At 43.3% G+C, this 24,316-nt stretch overlaps 1 protein-coding gene across 1 annotated transcript in view; it reads left to right on the top strand.

Moving 5' to 3' along the window:
• SLC22A15 (solute carrier family 22 member 15) overlaps positions 1-24,316 on the top strand; it is a 58,900-nt gene that overhangs the window by 11,901 nt on the left and 22,683 nt on the right. The window contains exons 3-7 of the mRNA XM_021690279.1: positions 9,382-9,514; positions 10,143-10,307; positions 12,490-12,619; positions 17,519-17,734; positions 24,062-24,202. Coding sequence (XP_021545954.1) covers positions 9,382-9,514; positions 10,143-10,307; positions 12,490-12,619; positions 17,519-17,734; positions 24,062-24,202 — 785 coding nt within the window. The remainder of the gene's footprint in view (positions 1-9,381; positions 9,515-10,142; positions 10,308-12,489; positions 12,620-17,518; positions 17,735-24,061; positions 24,203-24,316) is intronic.

A 24,316-nucleotide genomic window follows, 5' to 3' on the forward strand; every position in this document is an offset into this window, starting at 1 on the left:
CAGTCAGTTGAACGTCTGACTCTCAGTTTTGGCTCAGGTCATGATCTTATGGGTCATGGGCTGGAGCCTGGCATCTGGCTCTCTGCTGAGTGGGGAGTCTGCTTGAGATTCTCTCCCTCTGCCCCTCCCCCCAACTCGTGCGTGTGCACGCACATGATCCCTCTCTCCCTCTCTCTCTGAAATAAATAAATCAATCCTAAAAAAATACAGAAATTTTAGGTATTTGTATTTAAAACATATACTATGGAATGTGATAAATCCCTCCTTGCCCCAAATAAAACACTTTGGAAGTTGATTTTTAAGTACATTATTCTGTTCTCTGCACTCCCAGCCTTCTCATGTTCCCAAGCACAAGGCCTACATGATTTAACTAACTCAAGCATACAGTACTCAAAGAAGGTGGTTTTGAGACCAATGCCAGCATCGGGTGCAGGCTCCCTGGTTTACTCTAGGGTGATCGTGTCTGAGCTACAGCTGCATCATCTATAAAATGGGAATAATAATAATAATAATACCTGTTATAAAAGGTGTTTGTTGGGATTAGGGGAGAATATTATGTGAGAGTTAGTTGGTTTTTAGCCATCTGGTTGTAAGGTGCTGAGCCTTCCCATTTGATATGTCTTTGATACATAGTTTTCATCACTTGGACATTAATTTTGTTTTTAGGATTATATAAGCATGCAGTCCACTTTAAAGCAATAATTAATTTTTTTAGATTATCCTATTTCTGCCATGTCAGAAAAATGACTCTTTTGACTTGTGACATTTCCGTAAAGCTAAAGGTTTGATGATTTCAAGGGAGATGCTAAAAACACATTTTGTTATTTCCTTTAAAACTTATCTTCAAGCTTCACTCAATCTGTGATTGATCTATTTGGCATCATACAATAGCTATTCATGGGTGGCTCAACCCAAGTCTCTTATTTCCAGCTTGAATCCATTCTCTTCTCTAATCCCCCACCCCATCCAGGCTGGTTTGGATCACCGTAATGACCTTTGACGGGTCTATTCCACTCTCTGTGTTGCAGCTAGAGCACCTTCTCTTGACATCCACAACACTTTACCCCTTTATGGGAGGGGCCATCTTATTCTTAGCCTCGGAGCAGTAAGAATCCAAATATGAGAAAACCTCCCGGATGCTTCACTCCTATCCAGTGTTGTCAATAGTCAGCACTCTTCACTTCTGCTTGCGTGCCTTTTTTTCATCCTTAAGAGCTAGATGGCTCTGCATGGCACCTGGCTCTGTATTCAAAACCAGCATTCACCATATTTATGTTCCTTTCATCTTTTATTTGTGAGGCACCTGCTGCTGGTGCCTGATTTTCCTTCAGGCCTACTTTCTTTTGATGAGTGAATGATTGTGCCAGTGCCTTTAGTGCTGGCCCGCTCAAATCCTTTTTGAAAATACAGTATAATACATGCCCGGCTTATGAACTCAATGATTGTGATAATCATATGATCAAAAATACAGATGTTGGCGCCAAAGGCAAGGGAAGCAAGGGCAAAAATGAACTATTGGGAGTTCATCAAGATTAAAAATCTTCTGCACAGCAAAAGAAACAGTCAACAAAACCAAAAGACAACCGACAGAATGGGAGAAGATATTTGCAAATGACATATCAAATAAAGGGCTAGTATCCAAAATCTATAAAGAACTTATCCAACTCAATACCCAAAGAACAAATAATCCAATCAAGAAATGGGCAGAGGACATGAAGAGACATTTTTCCAAAGAAGACATCCAAATGGCCAACAGACACATGAAAAAGTGCTCAACATCACTCGGCATCAGGGAAATACAAATCAAAACCTCAGTGAGATACCACCTCACACCAGTCAGAATGGCTAAAATTTACAAGTCAGGAAACGGCAGATGTTGGCGGGGATGCGGAGAAAGGGGAACCCTCCCACACTGTTGGTGGGAATGCAAGCTGGTGCAACCACTCTGGAAAACAGTATGGAGGTTCCTCAGAAAGTTGAAAATAGGGCTACCATACGATCCAGCAATTGCACTACTGGGTATTTACCCCAAAGATACAAATGTAGGGACCTGAAGTGGTACGTGCACCCCGATGTTTATAGCAGCAACGTCCACAATAGCCAAACTGTGGAAAGAGCCAAGATGTCCATCGACAGATGAATGGATAAAGAAGATGTGGTATGTATATACAATGGAATATTATGCAGCCATCAAAAGGAATGAGATCTTGCCATTTGCAACGACGTGGATGGAACTGGAGGGTATTATGCTGAGCGAAATAAGTCAATCAGAGAAAGACCTGTATCATATGACCTCACTGATATGAGGAATTCTTAATCTCAGGAAACAAACTGAGGGTTGCTGGAGTAGGGGTGGGTGGGAGGGATGGGGTGGCTGGGTGATAGACACTGGGGAGGGTATGTGCTCTGGTGAGTGCTTTGAATTGTGCAAGACTGTTGAATCACAGATCTGTACTTCTGAAACAAATAATGCAATATATGTTAAGAAAAAAAAAAGCAGGAGGGGAAGAATGAAGGGGAGGAAATCGGAGGGGGAGACGAACCATGAGAGACGATGGACTCTGAAAAACAAACTGAGGGTTCTAGAGGGGAGGGGGGTGGGAGGATGGGTTAGCCTGGTAATGGGTATTAAAGAGGCACGTTCTGCATGGAGCACTGGGTGTTATGCACAAACAATGAATCATGGAACACTACATCAAAAACTAATGATGTAATGTATGGTGATTAACATAACAATAAAAAATTTTAAAAAATACAGATGTTGTTTACAAGACGAAAATAGATTTAGCTAGGTCATCCTGAAAGACTAAAAATACCTTGTCTTTATATTCTTCCTTTTCTGTTAATGTATGGGAAAAAAAGATTTCCAGCTTTTTTAATTTGCGAGTGATTTTTCAATTTGAAGTGAATTAGTATAAAAAGAACATTCTAGTTTTAGAATTTGGCTTGTCATTTAAAAAAATAATAGGAGAGTCATCCCTTTAATAATCTCTAGCCAATTAAGGATTTGAGTGACTTATAAATTTATGAATTTTACAATTTAGAGCCTCATAAAAAGCACATTTTTCGAGACTGTAACAGTTGTCACATGTAGTTTTATTATAGTTTAGTTTCCAATGTCCTGGTGATATCCTGGTTTGGATTTTACCTTGGTACTAAGTATTGACCAAAGGGACAAGAAAATGTGCTAGCAATTGAGTCTAGTCTGGCAGGTGACCTCTTTCCAAAACTTTAAAAATAAGTTACACCAGTACATCTTCTCAAATACTACAGGGACCACTGTCTTAGTGTATCTTGTCTGAACCTTGACAAAATAAAACTCTTTAGATCACATGATAGGTATGTGATAAATATATAAAGTATATTTGAAAAGTTTTAAAAGTTGGAAACAAAACATTTAAACCAAAATCTCACATGTTGGGGGATGGTGCATGTGGAAAGCTGGTTGTAAACATATTGTCCTAAGTCTTTGAGTTGACGTTTCTGAATCCACCATACCCAGTTTACCTAGATTTGTCAGGGAGTTCTGCATTTCAGCTTTGCATGCTTTAATTTGCTTTTTTAAAATTTGACAATACCTTTTGATTTTTCTATCCATTCCTGAATGTACTCCAGGAGAAATAAGGAAGTGCTTTACCCCAATCAGCACTGACATGATGAAGAATTACTGGAAATTACTTTGACACATGAAACTGGCAGCCTGAGAATCAGAATTTGGAATTTGCTGGTCAAACATCTCGTGGGCTACTTCTTCCTAAAACTGCCATCCAAGTTGACAGCTTTCAAGTTGTTGGAAGGGTGACTATTATGGCCTTTTTGGTGGATTTGAGAAGTTCTGCAAATGTGGTCAACAGAACAGTTGATTATTGACAAGACACATTAGCCACTTTTTATTAATTAAGCAGAAAACAGATCAGTATTAGCTTAAACATCTTGGCCATATAAACAGACTAGGAAAAATTGACGTGCAGGATAATCAAAGCTAGAGGTGCTGGCTACATTTTAAAGGCATGAAAACACCAAAGCAAACACTAACACCATGAAAAACATAAAAAGAAATTGTTTAAACTTCAAGGTATTAAAAATGAGTACAATGAGGCCTTTTTTAATTGGCCATTGTAGGAGAAGGAATATCCCTGTGACAAATACAATCATCCATTTTCTAGGCCAACCAGATATCTAAGATTTGATTTATTTTTTTTTTTAATTTTTTTTTTAAGATTTTATTTATTTATTCATGAGAGACAGAGAGAGAGAGAGGCAGAGGGAGAAGCAGGCTCCCAAAGAGCAGAGAGCCCGATGCGGGACTCGATCCCAGGACCCTGGGATCATGACCTGAGCTGAAGGCAGACGCTTAACCATCTGAGCCACCCAGGTGCCCAATTTATTTTTTAACCTGAAAAATGTCACCATAGACATTTCTCATGAGTTGAAAATTCTATCGCAGAACTATCTATGATCCAAAATAATTAATTTTTCACAAAATAGAATTTCTCCTTCAAATTCCAGAACTCTTCTAATCTCTTTTATGTGAAATTTTACAATATATTTTACCCTTTTCTTTACACATTCTTAAATCTTCTTACCACGATTTAATCTTTTTTGCTGACTCAGGCCATACTTACCGTAGAGTATGGTGACCAGGGGTCTTTTTTTTTTTTTTTTTTTTTTTTTTTTTAAGATTTTTATTTATTTATTTGAGAGAGAGAATGAGAGACAGAGAGCATGAGAGGGAGGAAGGTCAGAGGGAGAAGCAGACTCCCTGCCGAGCAGGGAGCCCGATGCGGGACTCGATCCAGGGACTCCAGGATCATGACCTGAGCCGAAGGCAGTCGCTTAACCAACTGAGCCACCCAGGCGCCCGTGACCAGGGGTCTTGAACAGGCTCAAGAATATTAGTAGTAGGGTACTGGGGGAAGTGAGTTGGAAGAGTAGGGGATGGGAGGACAGCGAGTAGGATATTCAAAATCAAGATTTTAGAGATGATACAGCTATTGAGGATGACCAGGTCTAAGACAGGGGTTCTTAACCTGATTACCTATGAGAATCATCTGGAGAACTTAAAAAATATGCCAATACCTGGGTCCTACCCCATTGTTCTCAGGGACCCAGGCTCCTTCAGCTTTTAACTTCACCATCCCTAAGATGTGGCCCTCTTCATCATGGCCCCAGATAAAGCTCCAGCTTTCATATGGACATTCTAAGCAGTAGGATAGAAAGGAAGAAGGGGCAAAGGGTAAATCAGCTGTCTCTTAACACAAAGCACCTGCCACACATGGTGCTTCTGTTTGCGTTCATTGTGCAGAACTTGATAATGTGTCATACCTAATTGTGAGAGAGATTGGGACATTAGTCTTCAATCTGGGTAGCCATATGCCCAGCAAACATACTATTACTATGGAAGAGAGGAAGAGTGGTTATTTTAAAACAAGCTAGCATCTCTATCAGCTCTAGAAGGGTAGTGGATTACACCGTCTGGTAATGTGATTTTTAGGCGATTTGATGATTTTGAAGCTTGGTTGTCTTCTCCCATCCCAAGCTCTCAGGTCCATGGGTATAAAAGGAAAAGCAGTCTCCAGTTGAGAAGGATCCAGTTCACTGAATGATTTCTGCAAGGGATCACCAAGTTTCAGTTAGGGCAAGAATGGGAAGTACAGGAAAGTTAATGATGTAGGGGATTTTTCTGATGATGACATTATTTCTCTACCCACCATCCCCGTATGTCTGCCTTTTCTCCTTAAATAGCATATATTCCATTATTACAATAATCACTCCTTTGCAAATCCCCGTAATGTCCTGGTGCCTCTCTCGCTTTGTAGTACTTCTTGGAAGTCCCCAGCTCTGTGTAAGCGTAACTCCCAACATCCTCCTCACAAAATTAGTAACCACAAAGCTTTAATGTCTATTCACCATGGCCTGGCAATCCCACAACATTTCCCTTGAATAGGTCATGTCCCACTCCTGAGAGGAGTCTGTCTGTCATATTCCTCCTGAAACCTGAAATGCCCCCTCCACTTCTCTCCTTCAGCTGGTGACCTCACTTGATACTTCAGTGAAAAAGAAATGAAGTAATCGGGTGGGAGTTTCTTCGCTCCCTGCTTCTGAGCCCACCTTCTGCCTTCCTCTCTTGCTCGCTTTACTTTGCAGTGACATCTCCCAACTTCTGTGAGACGCTAAGCTCTCTACACTGTAACTTATGAGTTTTCTATAATGGGTCTTTTCTACTCAGCCTCTGAACATGGCAGTGTCCCGGGCCCCAGTCTTGAACCTCTTCCCTCTCTATAGGTTCATAAGCCCTCATAACGTCTCCCTGGAGCTCAAGACTCATGTCCAGGTATCTGCTTGGCATCGCCACTTGGGTGTTTTATAGATCCTAACCTCTGCAAGTCCAAACAAAGCTCTTTCTTTCCCACCACATACGTGATCCCTGCTTGCCGCCTTCTTCATCTCAATAAAGGTCATCCACCGAGTGGCCAAAGTTAACAACTTAGGTGAAACCCTTGATTCTCTGTCCCCCACCATATGTCATTCATCAGCAAGTCCTGCCAGTTCTGCCTTCAACATCCATCCTAAGCCCTCATAATCCTCCATCCCCATTGCTTCCACCCTCATCCAAGCTGCCATGGTCTCCTGAGCTAGTACAGTAGCCTCCCTGCTCCCACTTTTCTCTGTTGAAATGCATTCTCTAAGAGTGGCCAGAGTGATCTTTAGAATCTTAAGTCCAGTAATGCAGCACCTTCCCTTTGCACTGGAATAACACCTCAGCTCACTGTGGCCCAGGGCCCAGTGTGATCTGACGCCTGTGTACCTCTTGGCCTCATCATATCACCCCCGCTGGGGGCGCACTGGGGGCGCTTTACCTTAGGGTAAGGCACTTATTCTCATGTTCTCTCAACAGCTTTCCAGGGTGGTCACCCCTTATCATTCAAGTGCAAATGTCACCTCCCCAGAGAAGCCTTCCCTCAATCCCTTATTTGAAGAGGTTCCCTCCCAGTCTCTCCCTCTGTGTTTATTCTCCTGGCACTTACCCTCCCTGAGGGAAGGGACCATGTCCAGCTCATTCACATCTGTATTTCCAGTGTTTAGTATAGTCATTAACCTTCAGTAGAAACGAATCAATTTATTGAATACCCAAATGAAAAACTGTCTGGGACATATCTCAGATTTTTGTCACATCACTTCCATCCCTCTTATTTGTACCATGAGTGCCACCAGGAGCAGTAACTTCCTGATTACTATTTCTAAAAGCAGTGACACCCTAGTTGACGATTTCTCATCCGAGAGGGGCTGGGAAAACCAGTTAACTAACCTGGTTAAGAACTGCATGTAAAGAACAGGGGACTTTAGAAGTCAAGTCCAGCATTAGTGAGGGGGCCTTATTCTTGTTTATTTTCCAGTGAATATTATTGCCCTAGCGTCATGAATTTTGTTATTGTTGTTGCCGCATAAAGATGCCCAGAAGCTGTCTGGTCAGGATCCTCACCGTCATGGTCTTACAGGAAATACAAGAGAAGTCAGATGTGCTCTGAGCCTTGATGGAGCCAGGGAAGGGAGGTCCAGGAGGTGAAGGACAGCCAAGGCCATGGGGGCGGGGGGCGCCTCCTTGCGCATTGGGGCTCTTCCTAAGCCTGTCTTCACGGACTCCAGGAGAGGGGGCTGTGAAGGGGAACGATGAGCATTCCCTGGTTGTCTGTCTCTGTGTGGCAGCTTCACTTATAAACCTTTACAACCAAAGATCTCCTTAACACGCCACCAGATGGGGTTTTAGATAATAGCATTTTAAGCAGGGGATGACTGCTTTCTCTTTAAGTTCCTGAGTTTCCTTAAAGTAGAAGATAATAGTACTTAAGGGATTGTGGGGTTTTTTTATTGTGGTAAAATATACATAACATAAAATGTAACACTTTTAGCCATCTTAAGGGTACAGTGGCATTAAGTATATTCATGTCATGCAACCATCACTGCTGTCCATCTCTAGAACTTTTTTATCATCCTAAACTGAAAATCTGTACCCGTGAAGCAATTAACTCCCCATTCCCCCAGCCCCTGGGAACCCTTCTGACACCTTCTATCAGGAGGTAGCTTCAGATCCCACCCGTTTCCGTTTCGGGGCTCCGGCCCACGAGGCTGACCCCACCCCCGCCTTCAGATGACAGTTGCAAGTCCACATTGTTTCCTGTGCTTCTGAGCGACCAGAGATCAGAGGTTCCTGAAATCTGCTCCTCGGGATAGATTAATTTGCTAGAGCGGCTCACAGAACTCAGGGAAACCTCTTACTCACTAGATCACTGGTTTATCATGAAGGATAACTCAGGAACAGGCAGATGGAAGACACACAGGACAAGGCATGTGGGAAGGGGTGCAGGCTTCCAGGCCCTCCCTGGGCCCCACTCTCCAAGCACCTCCACGTGTTCACCAACTGGGAAGCTTCTCGAACCCCTGTCCCTTTGTGTTTTAGGGAGGCTTCGTTACATAGGCATCATTGATTAAATAATTGACCATTGACAATTAGTTCAACTTCCAGTCCCTCTTCCCCTCCCCGAAGGGCGGGGCAGGTGGGAGGGAGGGGCTGAAAGTTATAACCCTCTAACCATGAGGGTTGGTTCCCCTGGCAACCAGCCCCCATCTAAGGGCCTTTCCAAACGTCATCTTATTAAATAAACTCAGGTGTGGTTGAAAGAGGCTTGTTATAAATAACAAAGGACACCCATTTCTCCTTGATTGCTCTGAAGTTTTTTTTCAGGAACTGGGATCAAAACTGAGTATCATAACCAAAGATGCCCCTATGGCTCTTCTGTAGGAAATTACAAGGGTTTCAGGAACTATGTGCCAGGAACAGTGGATGGACACCAAATATAGATTTCTTACTATAAATCACAGTATCCCCGTCATAAATAGATTCATACCATATTTGTCTTTTTTTATCTGCTTATTTCTCTCAGCATAAGGTTAAGGTTTTCTGTGATCTAGCTTGTCAAAAATCTCATTCCTTTTCAAGGCGGCAGAGAAATGGGAATGGGTGGGTCATGGCTCCTTCTCTCAAGAAATACAAGGACTGTGGAGGAGGGACCTATTTTATGCATCACAGATGCATGAATAAAATTAGCTATTATATACTATATTTAGTGCTGTAATAAGATGTGTATAGAGTATTATGGGAGCACATTATAATAATAATGATTTCTAGTGTTTCTGAAGACAAAACCTCCTTGGATGTTATCCAAGATAGATGATCTACCACATTTTGATTAGTAGTGGGTAATGCGGTAGAGAATTTCCAGTGTACAAGTTTTGGTTGTACATTTGTGTTTTTTTAATAGCTAACAGTCCATCCACCTTTTCTGTGATCTAAATGTCTCTTCTGCTTTTTTCTTCCTTTAGTGGTTTTTAATTGCCAACAGATCTTACAAAGTCAGTGCAGCAAGCTCTTTCTTCTTCAGTGGTGTGTTTGTGGGAGTTATTTCCTTTGGTCAGCTTTCAGATCGCTTCGGAAGGAAAAAAGTCTATCTCACAGGTAATCAGTTAAGAGTGTTCATGAACTGAATAGGAGGACTTACTTCCTTAAGGTTCTCAGGGAATTGCCATGTGGATACAGAACTGATTTTTATTACACTGGCAAGAGGCCACACTGCAGCCAGAGTTGATTCTGGCCAAGCGTTTTAAAGGGACCAGCAGCATACCTGGTGAAGGCCACGTATTTGCATCTAAGCTTTTCATGATGATGGTGCTTTTGGCAACCCCCGAATTCTAACTTATGCCACGTTTCTAAAGAGAACAGAGACTGAGCCAGTGTACTAGATCGATTTCCTTGTATCTTGTTCGTTTGTTCATTTCAAATATGCTCTGTAAGACCCAGCATAGTTCTTTTGACAAGCTGAGCATGAGCTGGGATTTTTCCATTTCCCACACTGTTGTGAAAATTGAAAACTGTGCATGATTGACAGATACCAACTTGTAACAAAGAAAGAGAAACCTTGGTTTTTCTTTATAGTTTTTAAGAGAAAAGTTTTTTTAAAAGCATAGCTTAGAAAACTTAACTTTACAAAAGTGTATCTTTACAAACGTAAAATAAGTATAATTTATTACTTTGATCAAACGCTGTTTAACATCCAGATTATTGACTGCTGTTCCTGTCATTCTAGGTTTTGCTCTTGACATCTTATTTGCTATTGCAAATGGGTTTTCCCCCTCCTATGAGTTCTTCGCAGTAACTCGCTTCCTGGTGGGCGTGATGAACGGAGGAATGTCGCTGGTGGCCTTCGTCCTGCTGAACGAATGTGTGGGCACCGCCTACTGGGCACTCGCAGGTACTGCTCACTCCGTGCAGATGACGGACATGATGAGCTGCCCCAGAAAACCTCGCAGGGAACCAGCTGAACCCCAGGATCTAAAAATGCACTTGGACTTGAGGCACTCTATCTCACCATTAAATTTGCTTTCCGGGGTTTGTTCTGTAGGACCTTGAATAAGTCATTTTATTCATATCCCTCTGTAGAAAGTCTCCCTAGGACCTGCCTCATAGATGGTGAGCTTGCCTCCAGATAATTCCAAGAGTGTTAGTTTCCTCGGGAGGGCATTAACCGTTTACACCTTAAACTGAAAAATAGCGCAGACATAAGAAAGCCTAGACACTCCTTTCCCAGCACTTTCTTATTGTATTTTTATTAAATATTTATCTCCTAGGCAGGGGAGGGACAAGTTGGAGGGACCAGATGATGTAGGGCCTGTGCTAGGCCAAATGAGGAATTTGTTTTTATTTGAAGTGCAGTAAGAAGCCAGTGGGCGAATTAAATAGTGGAGTGATAGGATCCGATAGGATACAGAAAGACGACTGTGGCAGAGGTGTGGAGAATGGACCATGGGTGGGGAGAGAGCAGTTGGAGGAGAAATTGAGGGGTCATTCAGGAGGTGATTGTGGTTGGCCCGTGAAACATGACAGGGGCTTGCTTAGACACAGTGGGAGGAGAGGAGCAGGGAAGACGGCCATGGGAGCTGGATTTTGATGGGAGAGTGACTTGCTGAAGGATCGGAGTGGCGAGAGCTGTTCTGAGCAATGACAGAAAGTGTTATTCTTGGAAGCCAGGTGCTATCTGATGCACCCTAATGAAACTGTAATAGCTATTGATTATCTTAAATTTCCAGGGAAATCATAGCGTCCCCACTCCCTTACTTATCGGACCACATGTTTGGATTTGGTGTCCTGAACATGCTTCCACTTCAGCTGTCCCTTCTGCTCCCCCCCTTTTCCTCACTAGGGCAGAGTAGACATGTCATTATGGCTAGAGAATTGATCATCTCTGGGCAAGAAAACAAGAACACAGTCCTCTTACAGAATTCTTGTTGAAAGTTCTTGTAGCAAGATCAAAAAGGTCCTGTCGCTGTGGGTTGCCCACAGAAGCCTGCCTCTCCCTAGGAGGGTGGAGAGAGAGGACTCCGCAGTCAGGCAGACAAGGTAGGGTCCCAGCCGTCCTGCACGCAGCTCCATGTCCTAGACAGCGGCCCCTGACCTCTCGGTGCGGTTTCCTCTCTGTGTAGGGCTCGGATGGCACCTACTTTATAGGACAATGTATGTAAAAGGCTGCGCGGTAAACAGTACTGAGGACTACTATTCACCGTGATGGTAGCAGTTACAGAAGGTGTGTCAAGGTATAAATTCACATGTATCTTGGGCAAGCCAGTGGACTTAATACCCATCTCAGCATTTATTTTGAAAAGCATAGTCTTTTTCACAATCCCATGGTTGATTTTTTTCCCTATCAGCGTGCTGGCAAAAATCCACACTTCGTGTAGACAGACAAGAAACAGAGCTAGGGGCGCCTGGGTGGCTCAGTCGTTAAGCGTCTGCCTTCGGCTCAGGTCATGATCCCGGGGTCCTGGGATCGAGCCCCGCACTGGCTCCCTGCTCCGCGGGAGGCCTGCTTCTCCCTCTCCCACTCCCCCTGCTTGTGTTCCCTCTCTCGCTGTGTCTCTCTCTGTCAAATAAATACGTAAAATCTTAAAAAAAAAAAAAAAAAAAAAAGAAACAGAGAGCTATAAAATGTCCTGTATCTGGTGCTGATACACCAAATGGGGAAGGGCAAGAGGGAGAAATGAAGAGTAGCCTGTGATTTAAGATGAGGATTTGAGGCACAACCTTTGTGATAAGATGAGGTCTCAGTATTGCAATAATCTGATGACCTAAAACCCGTATCGCCAGCCAGCAAGGCATCCTTCCAAGCTTCAGCTGATGTGCAGGCGGATGTCAGCACAGCCTTCAGTGCAGAAAGCACTAGGGCAGACCCTTAAAATTCTTCTTGACCACATGTGGTTTGTCCTCCTTTTCCGCCCACTCGCTAGCCTCTCTGCCACTTTTCTCATCTGTCAATACTCATGTAGGCTTTTCTTTCCTGCTGACACCTCCCAAAGAAGGCGTTGGCTCTGTGACTCGGGTTGGTAAGGGTGGTGTGGATGGTGCTTTCTCCAGTAACAGGTGTCTTTTCCCTGAATTAGGATCGATCGGTGGCCTCTTCTTTGCGGTTGGCATTGCCCAGTATGCCCTGTTGGGATACTTCATCCGCTCCTGGAGGACCCTCGCCGTTCTGGTTAACCTACAGGGAACGGTGGTCTTTCTCCTGTCATTGTGAGTAGTTTTTCCTCTTAGAGGTTTAATTTAATATGCAGAAGGAATGTCTTAAGAGGATGCGGGTCAATGAGCAGCGTTATTCCCTTTCAGGAGTTTGCCTGAACTGACTTTGGTGAAGAGCTAAATCCCACAAGCGGTCCAATGCTTGGCAGCTGCTGGGAAGAGAGATGCTTAATTAATTCAGAATGCAGGTATCCCTTGTTTCAAGTAACGTCTCCATAGATTGCATTTTAACCTTCAAGTTGTTGACCCAGGGTGCCAGTTTCTTTTGTAACCTAATGCCTCAAACCTGAAGATCTTCAGGCTGGATCAGGTCAGGTGCTTGGCATCTGACTCAGGTACAATGTTGCAAATATCACAGTCCATTCATACCCAATATGTAGCGGCAACTATCCGTCCTACAGGTGACCCTTATTTCAGGGCCTCTAAATGTGGACGTGGGAAGACTCTCAGATATGGGAGAAATCCTTAGGGTAGATGGCTCAAAGTGGTAAAAGGGTGATTCCCTGGTCAGGGCAGGATGTTCCCAACAACTTGCTCAGATGTCACACCATGGCGCCCTGAACGCTGTAAGGCGAGCCCCCAACTTAGAGCTCTTTTACAAGTTCTTTCTTCCCATAGCAAATACTTTATTAATAATGTCATTAATAGTGTTTGTTATATAATACATATTACATAATATATAATAGAATAATATTATTTATTAATATTCTTCCCTAAATAGCCTCAGGCTCCGGTAACAGTAAAACAAATATTTAAGAGACATTTACAGAGTTCTCCATAAAATTAACATTACTGACCATCTTGTTGGGGCTTAGAAACCAGTTTCACTCATAAGTACTGTGTCACAAAGAAGTAATACTATTCCATTTCTTATTTCATCATTTTAATGATGTGCTTAAGAAGTTTGACATTTGAGGGGCACCGGGGTGGCTCAGTCAGTTAAGCATCTGCCTCCAGCTCAGGTCATGATCCCAGGGTGCTGGGATCGAGTCCCAGGTCGGGCTCCCTGCTCAGCGGGGAGTCTGCTTCTCCCTCTGCCCCCACTCATGTGCTCTCTCTCTCTCAAATAAATAAAATCTGGAAAAAAAAAGAAGTTTGAGTTTTTAGTTTTATTTCACCAGAAGTTTTAATGTGCTTGTGAAAGGCTTTCTCCTGAGGTATCAGACCTGTAATTTGAATCATTAAAATCTTTGGAATAAATAAAATTTTCGGCCAGTGGAGTGAGCGATATCTGTGGCAGAATTTTCCTTCAGATGCATATTTAATGTAGTCGTTCTTTTTTCAAGTTCTACTCATTGAGATTTGCTGGATTGAGGATTGAACTGAAATCTGTTTTTTTGTTTTGTTTTGTTTTTTTAAAGATTTTATTTATTTGAGAGAGAGAGAATGAGAGATAGCACATGAGAGGTGTTAGGGTCAGAGGGAGAAGCAGACTCCCCGCCGAGCAGGGAGCCCGATGCGGGGCTCGATCCTGGGACTCTCCAGGATCATGACCTGAGCCAAAGGCAGTCGCTTAACCAACTGAGCCACCCAGGCACCCGAACTGAAATCTGTTTTTGTATTCTCTTTGAAATAAGAGAATTAAGTGCAAAAATGAATATAACAGTGGGGTGCCTGGCTGGCTCAGTCGGAAGAGCATGGGACTCTTGATCTCGGGGTTGTGAGTTCGAGCCCCACATTGGGTGTAGAGATTACTTAAAAATAAATAGATAAACTTTAAAGAATGAATATAATAGAAATAGTTTACCTATACTTAAACAAGCAAAATGTATTAAATGTACTTAGTTATGTGAATTGGAATGAGATAATCCTACCAGAAAGGGAAACTAACAACATTTCATTAGTTCATGTATTACACATTTTTGGAATAAATGGGTACCTACTGTCATCCTAGAATTAATAAGCAGTCATGTAAATGTGGGTAGATAAATGAATTTTCTTTTTAAATAGCCAATAAGTCTTCTTTAGAGCGACTTTGACGGCCTGAATGAGCTGTTCTGCCTGTCTTTTCTGAATGTGGTCTGAGTTTGTTACGGTCCTAGTGCTAGGTGGGGCCGTCCACACCCTGGGAGATGAATTCAGGTCGGGAAACAATAGGAAACAGAGAGAAAAGAGCATGTAAACCCAAAATATATAATTATTCCATTAGGCCTTCCCACGGTCAGCCTGCAGTTTATCTTTTCTGATCGTCTCCCAGCCCATTTCCCATATCCTGTGTGCCAGGCACAGCAAGCTGCTTGTAGTTTCTGGCGTCATCTTGTGCCGTCCTTCTTCCGGGCCCCCTGCTGGATGCTGCCCCTGCCCTTCCCACGCCCTGCTCTCCAGTTCTTCCTAGTTAACTCCTGGCCTCCCGGGTTTGCTCAAATGCTACCCCCTCCAGACTTCTCCCCATCACACCTCCAGCTACCAGTCATTTGCTTTGGCTTCTGAATTCTCCAGCACTTACCCCGTGCCCTACGAGTGTTCTATTTCCACCTCACGCTGGAGCCCGTCTCTTTCTGCTTTAGGAGCTTCCTCCTGACAGCTGCAGGTGCTGGGCTTGGTCACACGTCCCCCAGCACCAAAGCCCAGGGCCTTCTGCACAGATGATCCTTCAGATCCATTGGACAGGTGTGGGCACAAAAATATGTGGAAATAGCCTTCAGAATTAGCTGTCAGCAATGTAAGAAAAAGTCACATTATTTTAGAGTCATACCTTGTTTTTTTTGTTTTACTAGAAACATTAGTGTGTAGTTTAAAAATTCCTCATTTTCACAGTATGTGGATTTGAACAGTTTTACTCTAAAAATCAGCGCCTCCATACTTTACAAAGATATTCCACCTTCTAAGAAATTCACAGGACATGTTTTGAGCAGAGACAACATTGTTAAATTAGCACTGTAGCTTCTGAAGGTGGCCCCAGCACTGTGTAGAGGGCAGCGTGTTCAAAGACTGCTTTTTCTTTTAAAAACACGTCTTGCTGTTTGATATGCAAAATCTGCATGTATTGGAATTTATATTCCCGAGTCCATCTGTTGGCAGCGAGGTGAGCCTTTGTGTAAGTAAGCTTACTGGCTTCTGCAAATGTGGGGACAGTCAGGTCCTCGGTTTGTGTACAAGACAGACCCTTCCCCACGCAGAAATAGTTTAGTAACTCAAATTTCCAAAGCTTGAATATCTCTCAAGTATAAAAAGGATTTATAAACATTTAGCAGTAATGTAAACATTTATGTAACAGTAATTTACAAACATTTTAACAGTGACTAATGCTTATCAACCATTCTGAAAACAGGGAAGTTTGAGGGAAAGGGGACAGTGACCTAAATGACCCAGAGATAGTGACTGTTAGTATTTCAGCTGTTCCCTGGTCTCCTCTCTCTCAGCTCCCTGTCCCCGTTGGTTTTAATTTTTATTACAACAGATTTCTGGTGTCTCACTTTTCCCTCCCAGCGGGGAGGGAAAATAACTCTCCATCTTCATCGTAGGCTTTGTTTATGTTCTTTATATTTGCATTTAGAGTCAATCAGGTGGTTTACATGGTAGCTCGTAAGCCACCTGGTTGTTAGGGCCAGTGGGTCCGCTTGATGATCGGCAGACCTAACTCCCAGCAGAACAATATTTTGCTTGATTATCTGCTTGTGTATTAGTGATAATAATCGCATGGTAATGATGCTGTAAATCAAGGGATTTTTCAGGCTGTTGTAGGAGGCCTGAGTCCCTGCTTTTGTTCATGACCAAATGTGCACAAATATTCTCTCCCCAGTAGCAAAGCTCTGCGAGAATTTCTGCCTTCTTGTTTCCTCTGAGCACCTGCTACATCGCTCGATACAAAATGAAAGTGCTCAACAAGTGGTTATTGATGGACTACTGTCCACGAAGTTCCAGATTCCGTGGTATTTGTTGCCACTTCACTATCCTTACGGAAAGGCACGGAGAATTCTAAAAGGCATCTTCAATAGCCAGTGGTACTTATAGGTAGAGGTTTCATTTTAAGCAAATCATGTCACATTAGATCAAAAGGTACTGGATGCTGTATTTACTAAACAAGGTGTCCCTGTTCCTATCCCAGTTTGTCTTTGACAAGTCCTCTAGCTGTGCACACAGAAGTGTGAAGAGGGAAAAGACACATCAGAGAGCTAAGTCTTAAAACTATTGGAAAATATCAGTGGCAATATAACTGTTCAGTACTTTGTAGTTACAGCAGAAAATAATTACTTGGTACCTGGAAGTTAACCAGAAAATGACTTTTATTCTTTAAAGTCTTGGGGGGCAGGAAATATCCTGAGGACATAGTAAAGCGAGTGTGTCGACTGATTCGAGTATTGTGAAGCAGGAAATGCTCGAAAGTAGTTGAGATGTGATGAGCCCTATTTGATTTTTATGTAGAGTCTTAATCTCTGCCTTCTTAATAACGTATCACTATGTTAAAAACATGTTTTAAAATTTATTTTTTCTGATGAGACAATAGAAATTATCTTCTTTGTGAGGCTTTGTCAGAACTTAAACACCTGCTATCTCTGTAGTATTATTCTCACACTTGGCTAGGGTTTAGAATGCTCTCTCTGACTTGTGCTTGATGAAAAATTTGTATCACTCAGTATTCTAGGCTTAATTTAGCATTATCTATTAAAATTTGTTTAAAAGTAAATGCCTACGGCTTACCTTTTTTTTTTTTTTAACTGCTGTTTTGGAAGTATGTTCTTGGTTTCCATTCATAAAGCCACCACCTTTTAACCCTTGCACGCTGTTGAAAGTGGCCCCCTCTCTCTTTCACCTGTCATTGGGAGAGGGAGTTTTAATCCTCACACGGAATCCGGTTGTGGTGAGGGAATCCACATACTCCTAGGTGAATTGTCTCCTTCGTGTGCCCGTGTACCTATATGAATATACAGCCTTTAATGACGTCTCTTTCAGATTCATTCCTGAATCACCTCGTTGGTTATACTCCCAGGGTCGACTGAGTGAGGCTGAAGCGGCTCTGTACCTCATTGCCAAGAGGAACCGCAAGCTCAAGTGTACGTTCTCCCTAACATATCCGGCCAGCAGGAGCCACAGGGAGACGGGAAGTTTCCTGGATCTATTCCGTTACCGGCTCCTCTTGGGGAACACGCTGACCCTGATGTTCATCTGGTAATTATACCTAAGGGGTGTTGTCTTGATCTTCAACTCAGGTTGCTAACGGGCTGTTGATAATGTGTTCCTTCTGCAGGGTTACAGAAAACCTTACCTGATTTGTCAGCTTGAAGTGGTTTTCACAAGAACAAGTCCTCTGTCTCTTTTTTTTTAAAGATTTTATTTTTTTTTTTATTTATTTGAGAGAGAGAATGAGAGAGAGAGAGAGCATGAGAGGGGGGAGGGTCAGAGGGAGAAGCAGACTCCCTGCCGAGCAGGGAGCCCAATGCGGGACTCGATCCTGGGAGTCCAGGATCATGACCTGAGCCGAAGGCAGTCGCTTAACCAACTGAGCCACCCAGGCACCCAGTCCTCTGTCTCTTAATGCCCATGTTGTGCTCAGCCCTGCTTTCGCAGCACCCTCCAGTCAAGGAGGAACCCGCAGTTTATGGATGGCAGGTTTACCAAACTTGAGTAAATAGACAGCAGAAACACATCTTTGCTCCTGAGCTCTTTCCTGTAAATACTCAAGTACCCCCAACAACTTCCAATAAAAGAGGGGGGGGGAAGCAAGCATATTAGAAGAGTTTCTAAGTAGGAGTTTAAAGTCCCTACCTTTGGTGTTAGCATCAAGTTGTTCAGATAGCATGCTTTAGTTGTAGCGCCCTGTCCTGTACTTCGTGTGACATTCTCACTCGCTCGCTCGCTCACTCCCGGGGGGTGGGCAGTGTTGTTCCTTGCACAAGTGGAGTCCTGGGAGTGTGAAATGATGGACTCAAAGCCACATGTGCAAATCAGCTCATGAACAGATAGGCATTCTCTGAATCTGATTTTCTCGCTTAGCTTATTCCTACCCGCCGCCCAACATGCTGTCAGCATTCATGTGCATCGCACCAAATGATTCAAGATGGCTCCGCTTAAAGAATGAAGCGGAAAGGGGAGAAGTGGACGGGCGGTGCATACAGGGTGTGAACGGCACACGTGTTGTAGTATTGTATGGGCGCTCCACGTTTTACTGTACTTCTCAGAGATTGTGTGTTTTATGGTTGAAGGTTTGTGGGCAACCCTGCATCAAGCAAGTCTACTGGCACCATTTTCCAATAGCGTTTCCTCACTTCGTGACTCTGTGTCACATTTTGTTAATTCTCACAGTATTTCAAATTTTTTCGTTAGTATTAGATTTGTCATGGTGATCTGTGATCAGTGATCCTTGGTGTTACTGTTATAATTGTTTGGGGGCACCACGAACCACATCTGTATATGACAGTGAACTTAATAAATGTTGTGTGTGTTCTGACTGTTCCACTGACTGGCCATTCCCCCATGTCTCTCCCTCTCTTGGGCCTCTATTCCTGGAGACACAACAATATTGGAATTAGGCCAGTTAATTAGGCCTACCGTGGTCTCTATGTGTTCGAGTGAAAAGAAGAGTCACATGTCTCTCACTTCAAATCAAAAGCTAGAAATGACTCAGCTTAGCAAGGAAGTCACGTTGAAAGCCAAAGATAGGCTGAAAGCTAGGCTTCTTCACCAAACAGTTGGCCAAGTTGTGAATAAAGGAAAAGTTCTTAAAGGAAATTAGAAGTGCTACTCCAGTGAACACGTGGATGATTAAAAGCAAAACAGCCTTATTGCTGATATGGAGAAAGTTCTAGTGTTCTGGACAAAAGATCAAACCAGCCACAACATTCCCTTAAGCCAGAGCCTGATCCAGAGCAAGGCCCTAACTCTCTTCAATTCTCTGAAGGCTGGGAGAGGTGGGGAAGCTGCAGAAGGAAGGTCTGCAGCTAACAGAGGTTGATCCATTGCATCTAAAAAAACTGGATGAGCAAAGAAAGTGGTTTCTTGAGATGGAATCGACTCCTGGTGAAGATGCTATGAAGATTGTTGAAATGGCAACAAAGGATTGAGAATATTACATCCAAAGCGGCCGTCTCCACAATATAAAAGCACAAGATGAAGCAGCAAGTGCTGATGCAGAAGCTGCAGCAAGTTCTCCAGAAGATCTAGCTAAGACAACTTATGAAGGTGGCTACACTAAACAATAGATTTCCACATAGATGAAACAGCCTTCTTTTGGAAGAAGATGCCATTTAGGACTTCTATAGCAAGAGAAGGGAAGTCAGTACCTGGACATGCTGACTCTTGATAGGGGCTAATGCAGCTGGTGACTTAAAGTGGAAGACAGTGCTCACTGACCATTCTGAGAATCCTAGGGCCCTTAAGAACTACGCTAAATCTACTCTGCCCATCTCTAAAGGGAGCAACAAAGCCTGGATGACAGCACATCTGTTTACAAATATTTTCAGCCCACTATTGAGACCTACTGCTCAGAAAAAAAAAAAAAGATTCCTTTCAAAATATTACTGCTCACTCACAATATACCTGGGTGCCCAAGAGCTCTGATGGAGACATGAGATCAATATTGTTTTCATGCCTGCCAACACATCTATTCTGCAGCCCATGGATCAAGGAGTCATTTCAACTTTCAAATCTTCCTAATTAAGACATACATTTCATAACAATATTGGTGCCGTAGATAGTGATTCCTTTCATCGAGCTGGGGAGAGTTCATTGGAAACCTTCTGGAAAAGATTCATCATTCTTGAAGACGTTAAGAACATTCATGATTCATAGGAAGAGGTCAAAATATTAACATTAACAAGAGTTTGGAATAAGTTGATTCCAACACTCATAGATGACCTTGAGGGGTTCAAGACTTCAGTGGAGACAGTAACTGCAGGTGTGGTGGAAATAGCAAGAGAAAGAGAATGAGAAGTAGAGCCTAAAGATGGGACTGAATTGCTGCTATCTCATGATCAAACTTGAACAGGTGAAGAGTCACTTTCTTATGGATGAGCAAAGAAAGTGGTTTCTTGAGATGGAATCGACTCCTGGTGAAGATGCTATGAAGATTGTTGAAATGGCAACAAAGGATTGAGAATATTACATAAACTTTGTTGATACAGCAGCGGCAGGGTTTGAGAGAATTGACGCCAATTCTGAAAGAAGTCCTACTGTGGATAGAATGCTATCAAACAGCATCACATGCTACAGAGAAATTGCTCACGAAAGGAAGAGTCGATTGATGCGGCAAACTTCAGTGTTGTATTATTTTAAGAAATTGCCTCAACCACCCCAGCCTGCAGCAGTGACCACCCTGCTCCGTCAGCAGCCATCAACATCAAGGCAAGACCCTCCTCCAGCAAAGAGATGATGACTCGCTGAAAGGTCAGATGATGATTAGCATTTTTTAGTAATAAAATATTTTAAATTAAGGTATCTACATTGTTTTTTTAGATGCAATGCTTTTTGCACGCTTAACAGACTACAATATAGTGTAAACATAACTTTCCTGTGCACTGGGAAACCGAAAAATTCATCTGACTTGCTTTACTGCAATACTCACTTTATTGCAGTGGTCTGGAACCTGCAGTATCTCCTAGGTATGCCTGTCCATTCTGCTAAGGTGCCATAGACTGGGTCCAGGATTGAGTGTGGAACAGCATAGTTACTGGCTCGAAGGACTTTTGTACTGTGGTTGGAATATATTTGCCATGAAGACTGCATAGAAACCTACATTTTCATGTGGGGATTAAGGAGAATAATTTTATATGAAAGTGATCTTAGATATAAAGCTGTAAAGAACAGCAGATTGAGGGGAAGAAGCTGTGCATATTTTTTCTATATCATGATTCTTTTTCTACCCAGCCAAGCACTGGCTGCCACCTGTATGGTTAGGGGCCAGAGCATATCCATTGCCGCCTTCCCCACAGACCCAGCACCGTGCAGGAATATCACAGATGCAGAGTAAATGTGGAACAGGGGACGCAAGCTTGGAGACATGGAGATTAAGGGAACTTTGAAAAGCCAGACCTGACGACCCAGCCCAGGAGCTACTCATCTGGGTTCTGCCTATTGCAGACATTTACAAAATACGTTCAGGTGCTTCAGCCTCCATAAAACTCCGCATTTGCATGTCATAGAGACAGTCAAACTCTCTGCCTGCTTCTTGAGGATAATTTACTTCTCATGTTTAGGTTTTTTGGGGTTTTTTTTGAGGCAGATTAACTTTTGGATTCTGGCCTTCAGGGGATAAAAAACAGACGAACAAACAAACAAAGTAGCCTGGGAGCCAGGGAGAATGTCCCTGTTTCTTTTCTTACCTTACACAGCCAAAGGAGTTCTTCTTGAATAAACCTCTTCCCCCTGGGCTCCGAATGCTGAAATACGCAACAATAGAGACAGTGTCATTCCACCTAACTGCTGTTGTTTCTGAAGATGCCGTAAAATTCTGAAGTCTTTTCTGTGGGTCTGTCATTGAAGAAAGCCCTTAACGGGGAGCAAAACAATACCTCTGTCGTTCACATCTGTTTCTTTGGTTATTTCCCACACTAGTTTCTTTTTAAATAGTTTTTTGATGCCCTAAATATACTGTTAAATATTATGCAAGCATTCTAAATTTTGCTTGGGGCCCATAAAAAGGATTGAAATGATTTTAATAGCTGTAATTACACATCCCAATGACCAACTTGCCATTAAGGAACCTCGCAAGGAGAGTCCCCGCCGTGGGACCATAGGCCCTCCTTGCCCATGCTCTCCCCATGCTCACCCACCACCAGTGGCTTCTGCATGCCTCTCGTGTCTGATCTGGCCTTGTTTATTTATGCCTGACTTGCTACCATCCCGACTGGGTTTAAATATGTGTGTTTCCACGGCTGGAATTATTTCACTGGGATTTCTGTTTGATTGATTGATCGAGTGTGTGTGAGAGTGAGCTTGGAAGGAGGGTGGATGGAGAGGCAGGGAGAGAGAGAGAGAGAGAATCCCAAGATGCAGGGCTCGATCTCACGACCCTGAGATCATGACCTGAGCTGAAATCAAGAGTTGGACGCTTAACCGACTGAGCCCCCCAGGCGCCCCGGGATTTCTATTTTAAGTGCAAAGTAGACACACGCTGATGCATACAACACATGGCAGAGGGGGGTGCCTCCTGATGCATGGGTTTAAATTTGTTTAGCTTACTCCTTGCAGACAGGGTGCTAGGGGACAGGGAAAACAGGCAGCTCGGTGTCACTTTGCATCCTTACAAATGACATCCTGGCTCCAACACTGCTCATCATCCTTAGTACGTGAGTGACAGCTCCATCCAGTGAGCTGTAATAGGAAGTAGCTGCTGCCGCTGGCTCATTTGCCAGGGAGGGATGCCCCACTAAGCATCCAGCTCTAGACGTCTCTCTCCCCTCCTCCCATCCCTCTCCTGTTCACTGCTGCCCCTTCTTAATAGCCCAGGGCACTTGGCCCACTTCGCTGTTTTGGCAGAGATGGAGAGAAAGCTTTCCTTCTCCTGTTTGATCTCATCATAGTCACAGCTTATTGGACTTTTTCTAAGGGAAACAAACAGAAACTTCCCTGTAATAAACACCCGTCAAAGCAAATTGCAAAAATGTAAAAACTGATGGACTTCCAAAGCCTGTAGTACATTTTATAGAAATGTTTGGTTTCCAAAATATATCCATAGACCAGTAAAGCCTAGTTTTAGGGTTTTGTTTCTGTTCGTTCTGTTCTGTTTCGTTTTGTTTTTAATAATTCAGTTTCCTTAGGCACAGGAAACTTCACTCTGTTTGATAAAGCCCCACCTTGGAGCTTCAGGATGGCACTTTGGGCTCCTCCGTTCCTGGCCCATAGGAGGTGAGCTCAGTGCCTGGCCCAGTGCCTGCCGCCCAGGAGCCTCTCCCCAAGTGCAGAAATAAACCGATGGCTTCTCAAAGGGTCCTTCCTCAGCTGACCTTCCTGGAGGATCCTGCCTCCGCTGGGCTCCTGGTCTTCTCTTTCCTGTCTGGGTGGGTCGAGAACCTGGTCAGGGGGTTGGAGGGCCAGTCACTTCTGGCCTGCAGATGACCCACCGATCATCCAGCCACTTCTCAGTGCACCTTCTCAACACCATCCCCTGTTGGCTTTCCCCTCGGGAGCTCTTTCCTAGAGTCGTTTATCGCCTACAGCAAGTATTCATAAACTGCTGGATTAAATAAAGCGAGAATAGTCATTGTCTTCTATTAAATGCAGATATGCTTGATGAAAGGACAGACGATGTCTTTGCTCTTTCAGGAGCTGACCACTCATCTGCTTTAGAGAGCATCTAGGCGTAGCTCAGTAACTTCCAAGGCTCCTTTCATTTGTATTTTTTCCTAGTGTATATTTAGATTGGGATAGGAACGCTCAGTGGGAATGTCAAGCTGATTGCTTAAGACAGATGACATCATACAGAACCAGTGATTGGATCTTCTCTGGCAGATTCTCATGTGCTTTCTCGTTTGGCCTTCTTGTCTCTTACCCCAATTGCAGGTTTGTGTGCAGCTTCGTGTACTATGGCCTCACTCTGAGCACAGGGGATCTAGGCGGAAATATTTATGCCAACCTGGCCCTGTCCGGCCTCATAGAGATTCCATCTTACCCTATCTGCATCTACTTGATTAACCAAAAATGGTGAGTATAGTTGAATTTGAAGGGCCCCACATAGGATCCTGCTCTTGTATCCATAAATACCTAAATATTATTGTCTTTGTCCATAGGCAGTATCTGCTCAGTACTCCAGGGTGA

This window comes from Neomonachus schauinslandi, chromosome 4 (assembly GCF_002201575.2).
Source record: "Neomonachus schauinslandi chromosome 4, ASM220157v2, whole genome shotgun sequence".
In the NCBI taxonomy this organism is placed as follows: domain Eukaryota; kingdom Metazoa; phylum Chordata; class Mammalia; order Carnivora; family Phocidae; genus Neomonachus; species Neomonachus schauinslandi.